The sequence below is a fragment of the Eulemur rufifrons genome, chromosome 28 (genome assembly GCF_041146395.1).
Source record: "Eulemur rufifrons isolate Redbay chromosome 28, OSU_ERuf_1, whole genome shotgun sequence".
In the NCBI taxonomy this organism is placed as follows: Eukaryota; Metazoa; Chordata; class Mammalia; order Primates; family Lemuridae; genus Eulemur; species Eulemur rufifrons.
In genome coordinates, this window is record NC_091010.1 from 38,421,162 (window position 1) to 38,440,377 (window position 19,216).

At 40.4% G+C, this 19,216-nt stretch overlaps 2 protein-coding genes and 1 pseudogene across 3 annotated transcripts in view; all 3 read left to right on the plus strand.

Moving 5' to 3' along the window:
- The window catches only part of STAMBPL1 (STAM binding protein like 1), a 229,168-nt gene that overhangs the window by 36,934 nt on the left and 173,018 nt on the right, over nucleotides 1-19,216 (plus strand). The window lies entirely within an intron of this gene.
- The window catches only part of LIPK (lipase family member K), a 41,496-nt gene that overhangs the window by 20,714 nt on the left and 1,566 nt on the right, over nucleotides 1-19,216 (plus strand). The window contains exons 4-9 of one of the 2 annotated variants that reach the window (XM_069460714.1): nucleotides 4,916-5,114; nucleotides 6,116-6,225; nucleotides 7,465-7,601; nucleotides 12,361-12,507; nucleotides 14,437-14,508; nucleotides 16,241-16,312. In XM_069460714.1, coding sequence (XP_069316815.1) covers nucleotides 4,916-5,114; nucleotides 6,116-6,225; nucleotides 7,465-7,601; nucleotides 12,361-12,507; nucleotides 14,437-14,508; nucleotides 16,241-16,312 — 737 coding nt within the window. The remainder of the gene's footprint in view (nucleotides 1-4,915; nucleotides 5,115-6,115; nucleotides 6,226-7,464; nucleotides 7,602-12,360; nucleotides 12,508-14,436; nucleotides 14,509-16,240; nucleotides 16,313-19,216) is intronic. The other variant, XM_069460716.1, reaches the window with a different exon arrangement.
- LOC138376578 (keratin, type II cytoskeletal 8 pseudogene) lies at nucleotides 1,792-3,095 on the plus strand (annotated as a pseudogene).

The window sequence follows — 19,216 nt, forward strand, 5'->3', positions numbered from 1 at the left end:
TGTATTTTCCTGAAAATCATCAATGGTCAAAAATCTCTTCCTTTTCAAAGGTGATTTTAGTTTTGGGAAAAGCCAGAAGTCCAGGGCACCAAATCTGGCTGTAGTGGGGGCTGAGTCACCTGAGTGATTTGATGTTTTGCCAAAAAACTCTGCACAAGATGCGATGCATGGGTGGGCGTGTTTTTGTGATGAAGCTGCCCATCAGCAGTGCCCAGAGCTGTGGCTGTTTTCTTTGCACTGCATCTCTCAACCAATGAAGAACATTGAGGCAGTACTCCTTGTTAACTGTTTGGCCTGAAGAAATGTACACATGATGGACAACACCTTCCCAATCAAATAACACATATAACATGGTCTTGATCTTGCTGCGACTTTGCCACACCTCCTTCTGGTGTGGAGAACCAGGTGACTACCAAAGGGATGACTGGGCCTTCGTTTCTGGATTAGAGCCATGTACCCATGATTCATTTCCAGTTATGACCTTCTTGAGGAAATCTGGTTCATTGGTAGCGGTTTGAAGTAAGTCATTAAGCACACTGTCCCTTCTGCTCTGGTAGCAGAAGCCGCAGAACGCATTTTGCCATGACACATTTTACGTCAAGATTCTGCATCAAAGTCTTGGACACAGTAGTTTTTGGAATTCCCAGATCAGCTTCTAGTTCTTGCACTGTCAGTCAGTGATCTTTGTTGATGGCACCCCATGCACGTTCAACATTCTTAGGTGTTCTGCTTGTTGCAGGCCTTCCAGAAAGTGGATCACTTTCAACAGATTCTTCACCATCTTTGAAGCATTTGTGCCATGCTTTTATTTGTGCTGCACTCATTGCATTGTCCCCAGAAGCCTTCTGAATAATCCTAATTGCTTCCACGGAGGAATGTTCAATCTTAACACAAAATTTGATGCCGGTCAAAATGTTCCCTCTGTGGGCACCGGCAGAATTCTGCCCTGTGTTGTGTTCCTTTGTGCCAGGGAAGACCTGAGTTTCAATACAAAGCCCCATAGTCACTTCACTTTCCCTCCCGTGGGCACACAGATTCTCTCTCCACTCTGGATTCTGGCCCAGCACTGCCGGGGGATGGAGGAAGGGTGGCGTAGACAGTGCAAGACTGTCTTTTCTGCTCTCTTCAGTGCCTCTTTCCTTGGTATAATGTTAGAACCAGGTAGTATGATCACTCACCTGATTTTTGGTTTTTCTGAAGGTGTTTACTTGCATGGATAGTTGTTGAATTGGTGTTTGTGCAGAAGGACAATGGCTGGAGGTTTCTATTAGGACATCTTGCTCCATCCCCCATCTCTGTTTAATTTGTATAACTCTTTGAAGTTTTAAATCATTTTCATATACACTGTATATTTGGTCTCCCCTTTGCTTTATGATTTTGTCCTCCTTCCAAACACAAAACATACAACGTGTCCTTACTTTAGCGATACCACTGTCCAGTTTTGAAAACCAGAAACCTAGGAGCCGTTCCAGGCACACCTTTTCCCTCACCTCCTACATGCGCCAATCACCAACATCTATCAATTTTGCCTTCTAAATTTCTCTTTAATATGAAAAACTCTCTCAGCTTCAACATCCCTCAAATTCAGGTTTGGACCTAATTTCTTTAACTACTATAGTACCTTCAAATGGGTATTAATCTACTGTAGTCACTTCTCCACCCAAGTCAGTGCGATTTTATTATTTTTTTTAAATAAATATGACTCTAGTAGTGCCCACCTAGAGGCAGCTGCTTGGCTCCTTCTCAAATCTCTGTCCCGTTGGGCTGGCCTGCCTCCACTCCAGCATCACTATGTCCATCACAGTGACCCATAAGTCCTACAAGGTGTCCACCTCTGACCCCTGGACCTTCAGTAGCTGATGATACACAGGGGTACCTGGTGCCCACATCAGCTCCTCCAGCTTCTCCCAGGTGGGCAGCAGCAGCTTCTGGGGTGGGCTGGGCACCGGCATGGGTCTGGGTGGGGGCTATGCCAGAGCTGGTGGTATGGAGGGGGGCATCACCGCAGTCATGGTGAGCCAGAACCTGCTGAGCCCCCTTAAGCTGGAGGTGGACCCCAACATCCAGGGTGTGCCACCCAGGAGGAGCAGATCAAGACCCTCAACAACAGGTTTGCCACCTCCATCAATAAGGTGCAGTTCCTGGAGCAGCAGAATGAGATGTAGAGACCAAGGGGAGCCTCCTGCAGCAGCAGAAGACAGAAGCATGGAGTAACGTGGGAAACTTCAAGAACTACATCAACAACCTTCGGCAGCAGCTGGACACATGGGCCAGGAGAAGCTGAAGCTGGCAGTGGAGCTTGGCGACGTGCAGGGGCTGGTGAAAGACTTCCGGAATAAGAATAAAGACAAGATCAATTGCCATACAGAGATGCAGAATGAATGTGTCCTTGTTGCGAAGGGTGTGGATGAAGCCATGAACAAGGCAGAGCTGGAGTCTCCCCGCAAGGGCTGACTGATGAGATCAGCTTCCTCAAGCAGCTGTATGCAGAGTCCCGGATCTCGGACACATCTGTGGTCCTGTCCGTGGACAACAGCTACTCCCTGGACACGGACGGCATCCTTGCCGAGGCCTGCGCCCAGCGCCAGGAGATCGAAGGTTGGGCCGACGCTGAGAGCACGTACCCAAGCCAGTATGAGGAGCTGCAGACTGTGGCTGGGAAGCACCACGACGACCTGCGATGTACGAAGACGGAGATCTCCAAGAGGAACCGAATCATCACCTGGCTCCAGGCTGGGATCGAGGGCCTGAAGGACCAGAGGGATGCCAAGCAGTGTGGAAAGCTGGCCACTAAGGCCACCAACGCCAAGCTGGGGGACCTGGAGGCCAACTAAAGGGGGCGGAGCAGGACGTACCAGGAGTTGACTATAGACGTCAGAGGCTGGTCGTGGATGTCGAAATCGTCACCTATAGGAAGCTGCTGGAGGGTGCGGAGAGCCAGCTGGAGTCTGGGATGCCCAACATGAGTATCCATTTGGTTCTGGCGGGGGCTCCACTCCTCCAGCCGCACCAGCTCCTCCAGGGCGGTGGTTGTGAAGATCAAGACCTGCGATGGGAAGCTGGCGTCTGATTCCTCTAAGGTCCCGCCCAAGTGAACAGCCACTGCACCTCCTCCCAGACTACCCGCTCCAGTGGCTTCCCCGGAGCCTGGCGGGAGGCAGTCGTGCAGGGGCACGAGGGGAACGGGAAACCCACGGAGGCTCAGCCCCAACCCTCAGCCCACCCTTGAGGGGAGTTTACTGCTTTGGGTACCCACTCTTGCCCATGTCCCCAACTAAAAACTAATTCAATTGTTTCTCCAAAATAAAGCCTCAGCTAGCTCTGCCAAAAGATATATACAGGGTGTCCCAAAAGTTTCCATAGAAAGGAAAAATTTTATAATGGATATTTTGTAAATAAAGGTAGATTTAGCTACAATTTCCCATTTTTCCCTATGTATGACAACCTTTGGGACATCGTGTGTGTGTGTGTGTGTGTGTGTGTTTGTGTGTGTGTCTGTATGTATCCCTATTAGTTCTGTGCTTAAACTTCATTAAAGAGCCAATTTTAGCTCCCTACAATGCAGCTTGCTATGGGTAGAATAAAAGAGCGATTCATTTGGCAGAAACAGTTTACTTTCTTCTCTCACATTTTAGTTTCTTTTATTCTCTTACATGTTGGCTAACAAAACATCTTAATATCACAGGGTTAATTATTTAAAAACAAATAACCTAGATTTTTAAAAAGAAAGGGAGATGTAATGATGTTGCCAAGTATAGAGCCAGTGTTTCCCAATATACCTCCATTACCTTTGTTAATACTCAAGAGAGCTTTTAAGTCTCCCCAAACTTTTCTCTTATCATTTCTGCCACATAGCTGCTAAAATGCAAGAGATGCAACGTTCTGGGGTCGATCAGAGAGAGGCTATGGGCTGCGACTGCTGTTTGCTGGTACTTAGCTTTGGCAGAGTTAGTAACACCTCTTCTTTCCCTTTTCTCCAAAAGGTGGATAAATGGACCTAGACTCTTAGTTCCTTGCTTCCAGATGGCTGAAGGCTGTCTGAGAGTCCAGTCTAGCCCACTAGCTCTCAGGAAGCCAGTCTAGACCAAAAGCTACCTGAGGTAGGGTCCCAAGGTACCAGCACAGCATCACAAACCATTAATAAAAAAGAAGAAAACCTTGCCACTTCTCTGTCTTTTTCAACACCACTTTCACATTTCATTCCTTTTTTATTTTTCCTTTCTTAGTTAAAATGTTCCAATTCTACACTGGGATTAGGGTTTTGATATCAAATTAACAATTTTACATTGTGTAAAATTCTACTTACAACCTTGCTTTTTGCTTTCTAACAATTCTAATGAAATGAAGCAGTGCCTATAAAATCTAGCATAGATTTAGCATATTGAATCTGGCATTCAATAAACATTTAACAAATGGCATTTTTATTTTCAGAAAACCTTCAAGTTTTGTAATTAGATGCTTCTTGAAAATTACAATGCTATTAATATGAATAACAGTAATAGAGTTAATATTTATTGTGCTTGACAGTCTTTTATATATTTTAATTCTGGTTGAATTCTTATAACTACCTTATGAGATAGCATTATTGTTATTTTCCATTATACAGATAGGTTAACTGAGGCACAAAGGAAAAGGGTTAATACATATCAGAATGGATTTTGAACGAAGGCAATCTGACTCCAACACCTACATAACACAATACATTATATATAACCCTTTACAAATGAGAAAGAAGACAGAGAAAATAAATAACTTGCTCAAGTAAGTAGCTTGGACAGGACTAAATCCCAGGTTTGCTTGGCACCAAATTTCATCTCTTAACCTCTCTTCTATACTCCAGGAATTCAGGAAAGAGATTTTTTTGTAGACACTGAAGAAGTTCAGACATGAAATTGTTATTGCCTGTGTTTTGCAGCTTCAAAGCCTGTTGTGTATTTGCAGCATGGCTTAATTGCATCTGCCAGTAACTGGATTTGCAACCTGCCCAACAACAGCTTGGCTTTCCTTCTGGCAGATACTGGTTATGATGTATGGCTGGGGAACAGCCGAGGAAACACCTGGTCCAGAAAACACTTGACGTTGTCACCCACATCACCGGAATACTGGGCCTTCAGGTAAGGAGAAAGCTACTAATGAATAAAGCATGTATTTTGCTCATTTATGTGCATGGATACCTGTTGAATTTTCCCTCTCTGTCCAAATGCACCCAATGGAATCCACAAGAAGGAAACACATCTTTCTTGCTCTACCCAGCCTTTCTTCACAGGCTCTGATGAAAGGCCCTTATTACTGGACTGCTGTTTGTTTGAAAATCCACGCTTCCTTCCTGGTGTGTCTGTGTGTGTGTGTGTGTGTGTGTCCTGGGGGAAGTAAGGAGAAAGCGTGATCACAGAATGACTAAATACAATGTTGCCAGCAGCAGTCCCTGGGAGAGCCATCTGCTTCAAGAGCCAGGTCTGCCTGGTCACAGGGACAAACCCATGCACTTGCCTAGGAGGTCAGGAAAGCCCTTTGTTCCTTGGCCTCATTGCCAGTCTTCTTTCTGAAAGCCATTTAGCATTTCCTATTTGCATACCCCAGTGCAGTTGTGTCACTGCACCATTGCAAATGACAAGATGATTCCCTTAGGTGAGGATTTCCTAAACCAAACACAGTATCAGAAACACCCGAGGCCATTGATAAATACGAAGATTATCAGGTCTCTTCCCTGGAAATTCAGATTCAGTTAGTCTGGGCTGAGGTTGGCAAATCTGTTTGCTTTATTATTCTGGTTGGTTTTTTTCAGTCTTTTTTTTTTTTTTTTAAGATAAGCATTCTAGGTAATTGCTCTTTCCAGAGAATTTTGGTAAATCTTCTATGGAATTAAGTGACATACGACTAGCCTTACAGGAAAAGAATCAGTAGTTCTTAACAAATCAGGTTTTGCTGTTTCCAGTTTCTTAAAGATGTTGACTCTTATATCTTCAAAAGTTGCACAGATGCATAATATCATATATTGACTCTAGTTTTATATTTAACAAAAAGAAATATTTATGTCTGCAATGGATGTGTTTAAATATTCCAGACTGAACAATGACACATCCCTTCCAATTTTGTTGTTCCTTCTCTTTGGCAGTTTGGATGAGATGGCTAAATATGACCTTCCAGCTACAATCAATTTTATCCTAGAGAAAACTGGACAGGAGCAACTCTACTACGTGGGCCACTCCCAAGGCACCACCATAGGTGTGTCGGGGGGAGATGTGATCAGAGGATGTCTGGGGTTCTTTTTCCGTATCCATGGAAGGAGTCAGTGTATCTTCTGTCTGTATAGTCTCTAGTTTGGAGACTTGATCTGGGAAATCATTTCTTCTTATTGGTTTCTGAAGAGTAAATAAAACAAAGGTGACAACAGGGAATCTTTCCCCGTTACTGAATTTGGAGGTTGATAAACAAGCCTGAAAGAGAGAGAATTATTCATTTATTCACTTGCATACCTGAAAAAACATTTGTCAGACACTGGGTTAGATGCTGGGGAAGCAGAGACACTTGGTATCCAAACTTCCCTTGATGATATCTGTCTAGTGAGGGACACAAAAAAGAAAGAAGAGAATTACAAAACTCAGTAATCATATGCTACAAGCAGTGTGACTTTAAGTTGCCTGGGAGGTGCTGGGGTAGGCACGATGTGGGGAGGGCCGTGTTGGCAGTGCCGTGAGGCCCCTCGTCTCCTCACTGTTCTCCTTTGCCTAGAGGCCTCAACAAGACCAACAGGATTTCCACCAGTCTCTTTTCTATGACTTAATCCTAATCAGGTTCCTGGTGGAAAGTAGGTCTTTGTATACCTGTACTGTACCATGCATCTTACATACATTCGCTCATTGGAAACTGCAAACATCTGAAACCATCATCATCCACACTTTACAAATGGCTGAATTGAGAAATCCTTTCTAATGGAGATAGCACAATACCTCTTATGTTGTATTTATTTAATGAAGGTTATATATGTAAATTTATATGAACTTAACCTTTATAACAATCATCCTATAAGGATTTTATTATCCACATTTATGAATTGAGAAGACTGAGACTCACACAGGGGAGATAACTTGCCCAAGTTTTCACACAGCTAGCGAATGGGAAGACAGAATTATAGCCCAGTTTTATCTGATACCAAGGAGTATGATCAAGCTAGAATAACCCTTGGAGTTTTCCTAGACATGCTCCACGCTCGATGTTTGAACCCTCTCTTCAATACTCTCTATAAGTAGACTTGCACTCCTCAGAGACAAAAAACTCAATTTATTCTGAATTAGCTCATCTCACCCTTGAGAAATTTAGAAATTCTTCCCTACAAATGGTAATAACTCCTAGTTATTTTCTGTGGTTTTTTTGTTTGTTTTATTTTTAATATGGCTACTTTTGCTACCACTTAAAATGAATAAATGTTTTAAAATTATGAATGAGTATCTTCTTGCCTTTCAGCTTTCATAGCCTTCTCTACAAACCCAGAGCTGGCTAAAAGGATTAAGATATTTTTTGCACTGGCTCCAGTTGTCACAGTAAAATACACCAAAAGTCCTATGAAAATATTAGCAACTCTTTCCAGGCGACTAGCCAAGGTATGTGACTTCCCAAGTTTAAATCTGAAATAACCAAAAGTAGCTCTATTTTCACGGATTTCAGGAGAAGGCAAATGACATTTCACAAGCTTCTGAAAATATAGTAAGTGTTCAAGGTATCCATGTGGGTCTACTGATATTGTACAATCTTATTAGCAGGATTCAGGGAGCTCACTCTGATGCCAATCTACCCTATTGTCTTCATCTATGTGTAGAAGCTTCTCTCCTATATCATCATCCCTCAATCACAGCTCAGGCAAAAGCGATTTGATTGACTTGTTGGATTTAGTAGGTTAACTTTCTCTTGGGTGAACCCTAATTTTTCAGGGGGCAGCATAGCATAGTAGTTGGGTTCATAGCATGGAGCCAGACAGCATAGGTTTGAATCCTATGTCTGCAATTTGCTAGCTGGATAAATTTGATCAAGACCTTAAACACTCTTCATCTGTAATGTGGGGATAATAGTAGTCTCTGTTTATAGGGCTAAGGTGAGGATTAAGTGAGTTAATTTAGCAAATCCTTCAAAACCAGGGCTTGAACACTGTAAGCCTTTAATAAACGTGAGCAATTGTTTTTGCCATCATTGTTTTCATAGGACACACCATCCCTCGTCACTAAATGCCTAGACTTGTTTCATTTCCCGTCATTTCACAGGCTGTCATTATGCCAATTCCCCCAAACCTAGGACATACTCTAGGCCCCATAATCTCCTCTAGCTGATAGCTAACTAATCTGATTATTTAAATAGTCCAGGTGAATCAGTCTCATGGGTTAATGTGTTTTCTGGTTGCACTTTATTTAACATGGGCTTCTCCCAAGTTAATCACCTCCCATGATGGTCCTTGTACTGTTCAGTGTTTTCAATGAGAGCAGATGAAAATGAAACAATTCTTACAGAAGCCAGAAGATGTACAGAAGGTTCTGTTTGTTGAGAGCTAAGCAAATTAGCCTATGGTAATTCAAGTGCATATCTCTACAACTGAGAAAGACAGGTAGCAGAGAAAAACCACCTGAATAAAACAGAAAATGCTCACCTTGCCCTGTTAGTACTTATATATAAGTATAATCTCTTATACCATTGAGATTTCAGTCTGGCCTGGTCCCACAATATTGAGAAAACAACACTGGACGTTTTGCTAAATTATTTCCACATTCCCACACAGTGAGATATATTTCGGGATGCTGGGATCTTTCCATTCCCCTCAACTTGCATAGCTCTGCTTCAAACTTCCCCATACCCTGACATGTGGGATGTGGTACAATTCAAGTCAATTCAGCCAAAAGAGATCTAGGCACTACTATTTCAAAACCCTGGCATCAGGACACAGCTGTCTATAAGGAGACTTGCCAGCCAGTTGATAATCAGGGTATACGTCAGAGTAGGAGGAGATTCAATAAGGAGAGAGTAGGGGACAGTGGAAGGCAGTTATGTTATGTTAAGAAGTTTAGACTTTGTTCTGTTACTGATGAGAAGCCATTGAAGAATATTAAATAGAAACATGGTTTGATCAAATTTGTAATTTTAGAAAGATTGTCTTTTATAAACTATAACTCTAATAGAGGAACTCTAATTCCAATAGAGGAGCTATCAGAAGTGACCCACTGCTTCGTAATGGAGATTCTGGTATTATAATGATAGAGCAAAGAAATTGCTAGCCAAACTCACAGAAAAATGAAAATCACAGAAGACTTTTTGGCTAAGATGGCATTTGAGTTTGGGCTTAAGGATAGGATTTCCATATACAGAGTGGCATAGAAAGGCTTTTGGAAATGAGAGAAACCTGAGCAACGTTGGCGTGGTGAAGCTCAGGCCATAGAAACCACATGTAACTGACTTTCCTAGGACTTGAAATCTGTGAAGGAGACTATGAGAAATAATATTGGAAGTGTAAGGGTAGAGTCTGAAAGGATTTGAGTGCCAAGCTAATGAGTTTAGAATTTATTCCACAGGTAATGGGTGACCATGGGAAGTATTTGCATGGAGGAGTGACAGGCAGGATGCTCCTTTTTAGAAAGTTTCCCTTAGAAACCAGATGTAAGTGGATGAGAGTAAAGGACATAAAGAATGGTAAAAGCCTAGAAGAATGGTTATGGGATTATCATTATATGTCAGCAGATAGATGCTGGGGCTCTGAACAAGAGCTGTGGAAAAAGAAGATAAAATCTATGAGAATCGACAATGAAATGATAGACAAGATTTTAGGTATGGTTTAAACTTTCAGCGGACAGGGCTTTGTTTCTCCTCTCCTCTCCCATCAGCCAGATATTCTCAGGCAGGCTCGAGAATGGCCTCCTTTTTCATAGGAGAGCTCCTGGATTGAGACAACCCCTTTTCTCTCTAATTATCATCTTTCTTCTCATTGATACCATCAGTTCTTTCAATTACTCCTTCACTTCTATTACATTCAACTCAATTCATGTCAGTTGAATTGAGCATAAAGTGAAAAGATGAGTCAGACAGAATTGGATTCACCTTCCTGCCCTTTGTGACCTTGGGCAAGTTATTTAATCATTCTAAGCCTCAGTTTCCCATTTGTAAAATGAGTAGAATTTGTCAAGTTGGGAGATTCATTCATTCATTCCCCTTCTCAACCTCCCGTTGTGCCTCTGGGAATTTATGCCTTTGTGTTCTTTTGTCTCTCTACTTTCTTTCTGACCTATAGTTTGCCTTGATCCTTTGCTCTTTACACATCTCTGCAGTACTGTCTCTTCTTGAAAGAAAAACCTGAGGCTCAGAGAGGGTAAGTAATCAGTTCCAAATCACCCAGCTAATGGGTGGCAGAGCCTGAAATTGAACATAGATTTGACTGGGCAACCTATGGTCAGTGGTTGTTTTTATATATAGTGGTTTTCCCATTTTGTCAATGCCAACCTGAAGAAGTCAGTGCACAAGGGTGCTCAGCTCAGCGGGCTGTTGAGGGCTGAAATCCAGCCCATGTTGTATCTGACAAGCCATGTGCCCAGCAAGCTGTGTGCCCTGGCATGGGGCCATGTCTCCAGAAGGAGGGGTGCCATTTTTATTAATAACTCTCATAAAGATACCAAATGAACTACCATAAGACCTATCTCCCTGACGTTATGTGACAAACATGCCCCCTCCAGAACCAACTTGGAATTACATCTACAAGTTAGCATGTTTGCTATCCTGTAAGAGGGTGCTGTATGGCTGGCTGGCCTGCATTACTATCCTCGCTTTTAAATTAGGATGAAGGAGAAATTATTTATCCTTCAGTAAATGCATGGTCATTTTGCTGAGTTGCTTGTTCATGGATATAGAAGTGGAGTGAAGTCAGAGAATGCCATGCTAATTTACTCTGTATTTGGGAAAGCTGACTGCAGGTATCAGAACAGAGAACAGGGCCCATATAGTAGATGTCACCTCTTTCCTCACATCATATTTGCAAGGTAGATTACTTCTATGAGCTGGCTATTTCCTTTCACATGGATTTTTTTTTTTTTTTTTTTTTGCCAAGCATGGATGACTAAGGTATTAGTAAATGAAAAATGAAAATTTTTACTGATTAAAATCAGATCCCGCCTTTCTTTTCAATTATTTATTCATGTGGCAATCTATTTAAGTTGTCACACTTAAAAACATAGGCTAGATGTCAACGTTCTTTTAAAAGATAAGTTTACTCTGTGAATATATGCTGCCACTATTATTAAATAATCTTAGGGACAGTCACGAAGAATTTCAATTTGGTGAGTTAAATCAAATGTTCCATTAAGTAAAGATTACCTTTGACCATACAAGATAACCATATTTCAAACTTAGAATTTAACAAGTTATGCCCAGTAGGAATTTATTTGATCAAGTTCACCGAACATAGTATAAGATCTTATAGTGAAACAGTACAATAAAAATAAATGCTAGTTATTATTGTTCTTTGGTTGTAATTTCCAGTTAATAAAGATTCCAGAAGAAAGATGTAGAAAGGTGTGCCAGTTTTTACTGTAAGTGGATGTTTTAAAAAGTTTTAAAATTAAAAAAAATAGTCTTCACTTTCATATCTAGTTTATTATCCTAAGATTATAAAACTAGTTATTGGGAAGAAAAGGCAAGATTGGACTTGTATACACAGAGATTTGATATTGATTTATGTTATAATTTAAAAGGTTCCTAAAGTTCAAAAAGTAACTTCAACTCACTTGCACTATTTCCCTGAAATTCCACTTGTAAAGATGCGTTTCTTTGGGTTAAGCTTTTGCCTCTGGAAAGAATTCATTAAAAGATTCTGGAAGGAAGAGTTCATTAAGTCAATATCAGTTAGTAATTATAATAGGAACTAATATTAATGTTAAATTAATTATTTAAATAAAATATGTATATAAGTAATAGTCAATTTTTTTAAAGTTTACTGGATGCCAGGAACTGCACGTAGGTGTTTTAAAACATGATCTATTATTTTCACAACAGTCCTACTTATTGGATATGGATTTTCTCATTTTAGAGTGAGAAAATTCAGGATAATAGAAATTAAATATTTTTCAGAGCCTTACTATTTAATAATTTCCTATGGGGGCTGGTTGCTCGGGGGCATTACAAAAACATCCCAATTAAAGGTTGCTGGGAACAGCTATCACGAGGTGAGTTGGGGGGATTACAAAGCCAAAATTTAACAAATTTCATGGTTTTACTAAGAACCAATACCGAGCAGATATGGCTTCTTGTCCAGTACTTGTCTAAAACTACCACTCTTTCTCCACTCTTGATAGCCACATCCATGAGATTTGATGATATTTCGAACTGATTTTGCAGATATTGTTTGGTGACAAAATGTTCTCCTCATATACATTGTTTAAGCAATACATTGCCACCAAAGTGTGCAACCAGAAGCTATTCCATCGTATTTGCAGCAACTTCCTATTTACTCTGAGTGGATTTGATCCAAAAAACTTAAACATGGTATGTATAAGTAGTTGGGTCTGGGAAAAGAATTGTTTCATTGCATAGAGGTAATGAGAGTTCATTCTGGATTGCATGGAAACCAAATTTCATTGTTTATTTTTTGTCTTTTGGAATATAATTAGTATTTTCATGGCTTCCAACTAGGGCTGAGAGTCTACCTGCTTTCATAGGAGGAGTTGAGAAGAAGGCATTTCTGCCAACAATGCTCACCAATTCTTGCTGTTGAGTAAATGCCACCATTGAAAAGCCCTTTACCTAGATAAAGGCTATGGTTTTGAAATTTATCTTGCTGTGCCTGAGCCCTATCTGCCAAAGTAGAATCTCAGGGAGTGGGTCCAGACCTCTGTATTTGTTACCAATTTTGCATTTTCAGAGGTGATTTGGAAAGCCACTTTGTGAACCACTTTCTTAATCCAAAGGAATAAAGGGAGGGATGGCTCTTCAATCACAGCTACAGATTTACTGTTTGAGGGGTACTGGGAGGGAGCAGCATTGGGGTTCTTGCCAAGTCATTTCCAACTTAACCGAGATCCTTTCCTTTCTGAGTTATCATTTGCTGACCTGAAGAGTGGGAGGGAAAGAGAGGAAGTTACCGTTTACTACTCAGCGAGAGAGGAGATATTTTTGAAACCAGAGATGAGACCGAGCTGAAGGTGGTCTCCATCTCTCTCACAGACTTCTGCTCAGAGCCTACTCTCTGTCAGTGGAAAACACTGATTACAACTCTCCTTGGTTTCAAGCAAGAATTATAAAAGGCTTTTAATGCAAAGTATGTCTTGGCCACTGCCTTTCCATGTTCTTCTCTCACTTTCTCCTTTTACTAGGGAAACTATGCTAGCCTGACTCTCAGATGGAAGCATATCACGTAGATGAAAGCCTATCAATCATGTAGGCAGAGCTAGGTAAAAAGACCTTCAAGCAAACATAAAAGAAGGTATTTTCAAAACACCCTCTCGACATGATCTAAGGGTTTGCTAAAGAAAGACTCACAAAATAACACCCTTGACTATTTACTGGGTCCCTCGTTGTCTATATATATCACCTTTTGTCTCACTGTTAAGGACTGGATTATAAAATTTTATGGTATCTTCGAGGACATTTGTTTTAGTGAAGCATGAGCAGGGGTGCATAAGTAGCGCTTGTGGATTTGAAAAAATACACATGTCCAGAACTCAACCCTAGAGATTTTTATTTTGATTCGGTAGGTTAGTGTAGTTCATAAGTAGGTGTATATATTTTTAAAACTCTAAGATGTTTCTGATGCTCACTTTGGCAAAAAAAAAAAAATCATTCTTTTTGTAAAAAAAAAATTGCAACTGAAAATATGAAAGAAATAAGGTGGGGAGTTGTTTTGCTTTATTTTTTATTTGTTTTGTTGGTTGGGTTTTTGGTTTTTGATCCAGAGATATAAAAAGTTACTGATTGGAGAGCTTCTGTCCCACAAACTTTCAAAGAGCCCTGTAGAATATTTATCACATTTTTAAAATTAGAAAACAAAAGGAAACATCCAGATCTGTTCTCAGGGTCTTATGACCAACAGCTTTCTCTGAATGTCCTTTGGGACTAACACAGGGTGAAGGGGAAGGTCACTGGGCTTTTATTCCTGGACCCCATATACTCTTGGACCTATGCGAGGTGAGTCTGAAAGGAGAAGGTGCATTTCTTTCTGTCTTTGATCAGATGCCTTCTGTGGGCTTTATGAAGATACTGCTCAGGACAGAAGAACAGAGCTTCAGGAGAAAAAAGTTCTTAAAGACAAGCTTCTTTGACTAATGTGTCTTCAGGGGGTATGGTACATGTTTTTTCCTTAAAGAAGAGGAAAAAAAAGGGAAAAGAAAAAACTTTTAAAATTTGTCTCAAATGTTTACTTGTGGTATGCTTATATTAATATCTTTAGCCTCTAGATCAGAAATAATCTCTTTGCAGAGTCGCTTGGATGTTTATTTGTCACATAACTCTGCGGGAACATCTGTTCAGAACATGCTGCATTGGGGCCAGGTATGTGTTTCTTATTCCTGCTTGATGCACAAGTACCCTTGCAAGAGCCTCAGGAAGGGTTCCTGGAGAGCTCACTGCAAGGTTCTGCAGGCACCTGCCACTGTCACGTTGCTGTTTTTGGAATTAACATCAATTCCTCATTTTGATTACTTCACTCTTTTTTTATTCCCCTTGTCCTCTATGTCTGGGCTGTGAGCCTGGTTCCTGAATATTCTATCTGAGTTCTGATCCTTAGATTATTTTAAATTGCCTTTTCAAGGGAAGTCTTCTATTTCTCTTTTGGGAAATCATCAGCCCAAAAAATGATACAGCCTATTCCAGAAAGATCTGTTCATCCTCCAGTCGACATAGGGGACATTACAGAATATAGAAATAATGTTCTATTCTGAGCAAATTAAATGCCAGGGAGTATTAAAATAAATTAATGCTTTGTGTTTTTACCCTCAGTTAAAATTTTGTTGTTTTACTATATTACTCAGTATTCAGTCAACTTAGAGATAAGTCAAATTGAATTGGTATGGCTTTTCCGAGCCAAGTAGGAATGAGTGTGTGTGTGTGTGTGTGTGTGCATTCTTTTATTGTGTAATCTTTGCCTATCTTCTTAGCCAGTGGCTTTAGTGTCAACCCCTTTTGAAAAGTGAACAAAATATACATAATTCTGTGTGTAGTGGTGGGGGTGGAATCTTCCCCCAGATTTAACATATCTGAGACCCCCTAGAAATTTGTATTTTAACCTACATCCTAATAAATATATTCCCTGCTTTAAAGTTGAGACTCACTACTCTTAGATAGCCTGAAATACTGGTTGAGGGTTTCTGAAATGCTTTGAAGAGTTTGACCCTCAGGAGATAAGCCTTCAAGTTCCTATGGGAAGAAAGATGTTTAGGATGTAGGGCCTCTTATTGGCGAGCAGACAGATGGCCCCTCTAATGGGCCTGGCCTCCCAGTTAAAAAAATTTATTTTCACAATTCTTGAGTAAGCACTACGTGTCCCCACAGATGGGAGGCAGACGGCAGCACTGCCCCTCACACAGAACCGGGGAGCTCAGGGGGCTGTCTGCCTCCCGTCTGTGAGGACACACCGTGCGCTGTGTCGTGAGTAACGTGGCCGTGGGCTGAGTGTCTGAGACACCGTGTGTGACTGTTTTTGCATTTTGGTGTTCAAACTTCAAATACCAGAATAAGGACATTCATACACTTAGGATTTTCTTTTTCTGTTATTTGCCACCTATGTTGGATTGAGGAGGCAATTTTTACATTTACCTCAAGCACTTCAATGTATTATTCTCAGACTACTCTGAGTTTTTTTCAGCTTGACTTTCAGATATTTTATCCCGCTCATTGATTTAATTTTGATTGTTAGTTTAAAATATCCCCATGATGATATATGTTTATAGAGGCAGCACTCTGCTGCTATTCAAATTCTGCAAGCATTTAGCAATGGCAGGCAACAGAACAGTACTAGCTAGGAACCTGGGCTCTAGCATCATACGAACCTCATTTGTATCCAGGCTTAACAGATTACCGACTCTGTGAGGCAAGGTGAGATATTTGTGGAATGAGAATGGTAACTTTTTTTTTGGCTTATTAATCTTTATTGAAATTTAGCTGTTGTGCCGAAAGAGTGGGACATAATGTCAATTTTGTTTGTATATTTCTTGTTTGCTGTCTTTAAATGTACAATGTTTGCTTATATCATTTTAATGTGTTCATTATTTGTATTTTATTTTAGGCTGTTAATTCTGGTCAGCTTCAAGCTTTTGACTGGGGAAATCCTGATCAGAACATGATGCACTTCCACCAGGTACAATAACAATAATCATAATCAGTTGCATACTGTAAATGAACTAACAAAAATACTGTCCACTTATTAAGGACCTGCTACTTCCCATCCACTGTGCTGGATGTTGCTTATTGCTGTTAGCACAGGCTGCTAAGTGGGTTCTTACCACATGCAATGTCATTATGCCTAATCCTCACAATGACCTGGGAAGGCAAATATTATTATCTCCATTTTTTAAGAGACTCAGAGAGGTTAGGTAAATTACCAAAGTTATTTAGCTAGTAAACAATCAGAATATGACTCAGGATTCCTCAGTCTAAAGTCCATTCTTCTTCCACTGCACTCATTTCTTCCCCTTATTCCTTAAAACTCTGAGCACTGACCATATTTTAAAGAAAATTAAAACTGCATCATCTTTCTTTTTAAAGCCTAGTCTCTGAATTCTTATCCATCTCTAATAAAATGAACTAAAACTGTTCTAATAGTTCTTCGAGATGTCATTTATTAGCCACTTAAAAAAAAAAAAAAAACTACATGGATTATTAAAGACATACCAGTCAGAAATCTCGCCCTTTAGGAAGAAGCATTATTACCTACGAGGGGGTGGCTTGTGTGTCAAGACATTTCTTGACATTATCCATGAAAACTTTTAGAGCAACAATTCTATATTAAAGGGAAACATGTGTTGCTGTGATTTCTATTTTCCCCAAATAGGTAAGAAAAGCTAATAATGATTTTGGCTTCTTGCTTATAAACTGAGCTCAGATTAAACAAGTAGCCATCGATGACACACTATGGGTTTTTCAAATCTGGGATGTGGAAATTTGGAAATCTTTTGACATGGTAATGTTCAATGCCACCATAACAACTACAGCAGTGAAAATGCATAACTTCAACTGGTGTGCAGAATCTGATTTTTCTCCTAAATTGCTATAGTTAGATGTGTATATAGGAGGGTTGCCACAGACATACTCCGAGTACTACTTTCTCTTGGAATTAGCAAATTTCTTGTCCTAGCAAATGTGTGTAGTTTCTTTCAGAAAAGCTTTTTAGATGATGGCCTTACCCTATAAGACTCAGAGACCTGCTTGGGTGAGAGCTGGGTCACAGGTATTAGCTTTTATCACTGTGTTTACAGATTCATTCAAAATCACAACTGTGTGGATCTTTTGCTTGGGACTTCAGGGAAAAAACAGGAAAGTGCAAAACAAACTGGGAAAGAACTGTATGCATGTTGAAAAGGCAATAACTTTAGTCACAACTACAATAACACTATAAAACAGACAGATGTAATTACCAGTGTAATCACTAATAATCCTTTATTACTAAGAAAGTAAGTAAAAATATTTTCTAGATAAAGATACACAATTTTTATCTGTCTATTAAAAAATAAATTTAAAAAATTTCTCATCCAAAAGCCACCAGATAGCATTTGAATCTGAATCTTGACATTCAATTTTGCTGTATATCTTCTAGACTCCCCCTTTCATCCTTAGCAGAGTAATTAAATCACTGGAGTAAAGGTATTCTGATTTCAGGGGCTCCTCAGACTCACTTGGTATCTCAAAGCTTGCTAATATTTGTTGCTGCCTCTGTGTTGCATTGTTTTTCTATTCCTCATCTCTTTCCATTTTTGCATGTAAATATTTATGCTTTGTATTCTTCTCCTGAGAAAACTAGAGTTAGGAAAAGCATGCCTCTTCTTTCCTTGTTTACACTTTGCATTTGGGGCCCTGCGCCAGGCTTTCTGGAGCCCATCCTCTCCTTGCATCTACTACTGGTCAGTGCTGATCTGCACTCACTTCCTTCTCTGCCCTCCACATTGCCTTCTCAAATGTATACATTCTCATTTACCACTTGCTCATAAGCCCAGATCCAAGGCCTCCCAGAACTGTAGGGCAGTGGTGATATACTTAAAATATTCAGTAATGCAAACACACAAGTACCAACCCACCAACTGGCAGTAACACCTGGAATGACTGTGCTAGCTGGCTCTGTCTGAATATTACTCTCCTAAGAGTATTCGAAGTTCATAGTCAGCTGGTCAGGGGTCACTCCTGGGCACATTTTTTAGGGGTCTTAAGAAACGTTTCCCAGGCCAAGGCCACATTTTTCTTAAAATCTTCACCTTTGTTCATGTTACCTCTCCCTCCTAATCTTGTTGCCAAAATTACGTATGGTGATTATTCTGTTCGGGCTGCCATAAGATACCAAAGGCTGGGTGGGGTAGCTTAAGCAACAGAAATTTATTTTCTGGAAGTTCTGGAGGCTGGGAATCCAAGATCACAGTGCCAGCATGATCAGGTTCTAACAAGGGCTCTTTTCCTGGCTCGCAGGCAACTGCTTTCTGGGGGTGTGTTCACGTGGTCGTTCCTCGGTGAATGCTTGTGGAGAGACAGAGATTGTTGTAACACCACCAGTCCTATCAAGTTAGGATCCCACCCTTATGACCTCATTTAACCTTAATTACCTCCCTAAAAGCCCTGTCTCTAGATACAGTCACATTGGAGATTAGAGCTTCAACATATGAATTCAGAGGGAACACAATTTAGGCCATAGCATAAAGTAACCAGAAATTATTTGTAGTAGTCAATTATTCAGTTGCAAGTGGCAGAAACCAACCAACTGTATTTTAGGTTAAAAAAAAATACTGCCATACTGAGCTAAAAAGTACGGTAGTAACCTGGTAATAGACCTCTCATCAGGTCTCTCTCCCTCTCCCTCTCTCTCCTTCTCCTTCTCTTTCTCCTTCCCAATTCTGCTGCTATATGCATGTTTCCTTTCTTGGGCTTTTTCCAACAGAGTGGTAGAATGGTGACTGGATATACTTAGTTCATATAGTTCTTCCAATCTCAAATACCCCTCAAAGCCAGTATTTTCTCAAGAGCGCTGGTAAAAAGTTCCAGACAGTCTATAAAAAAGACA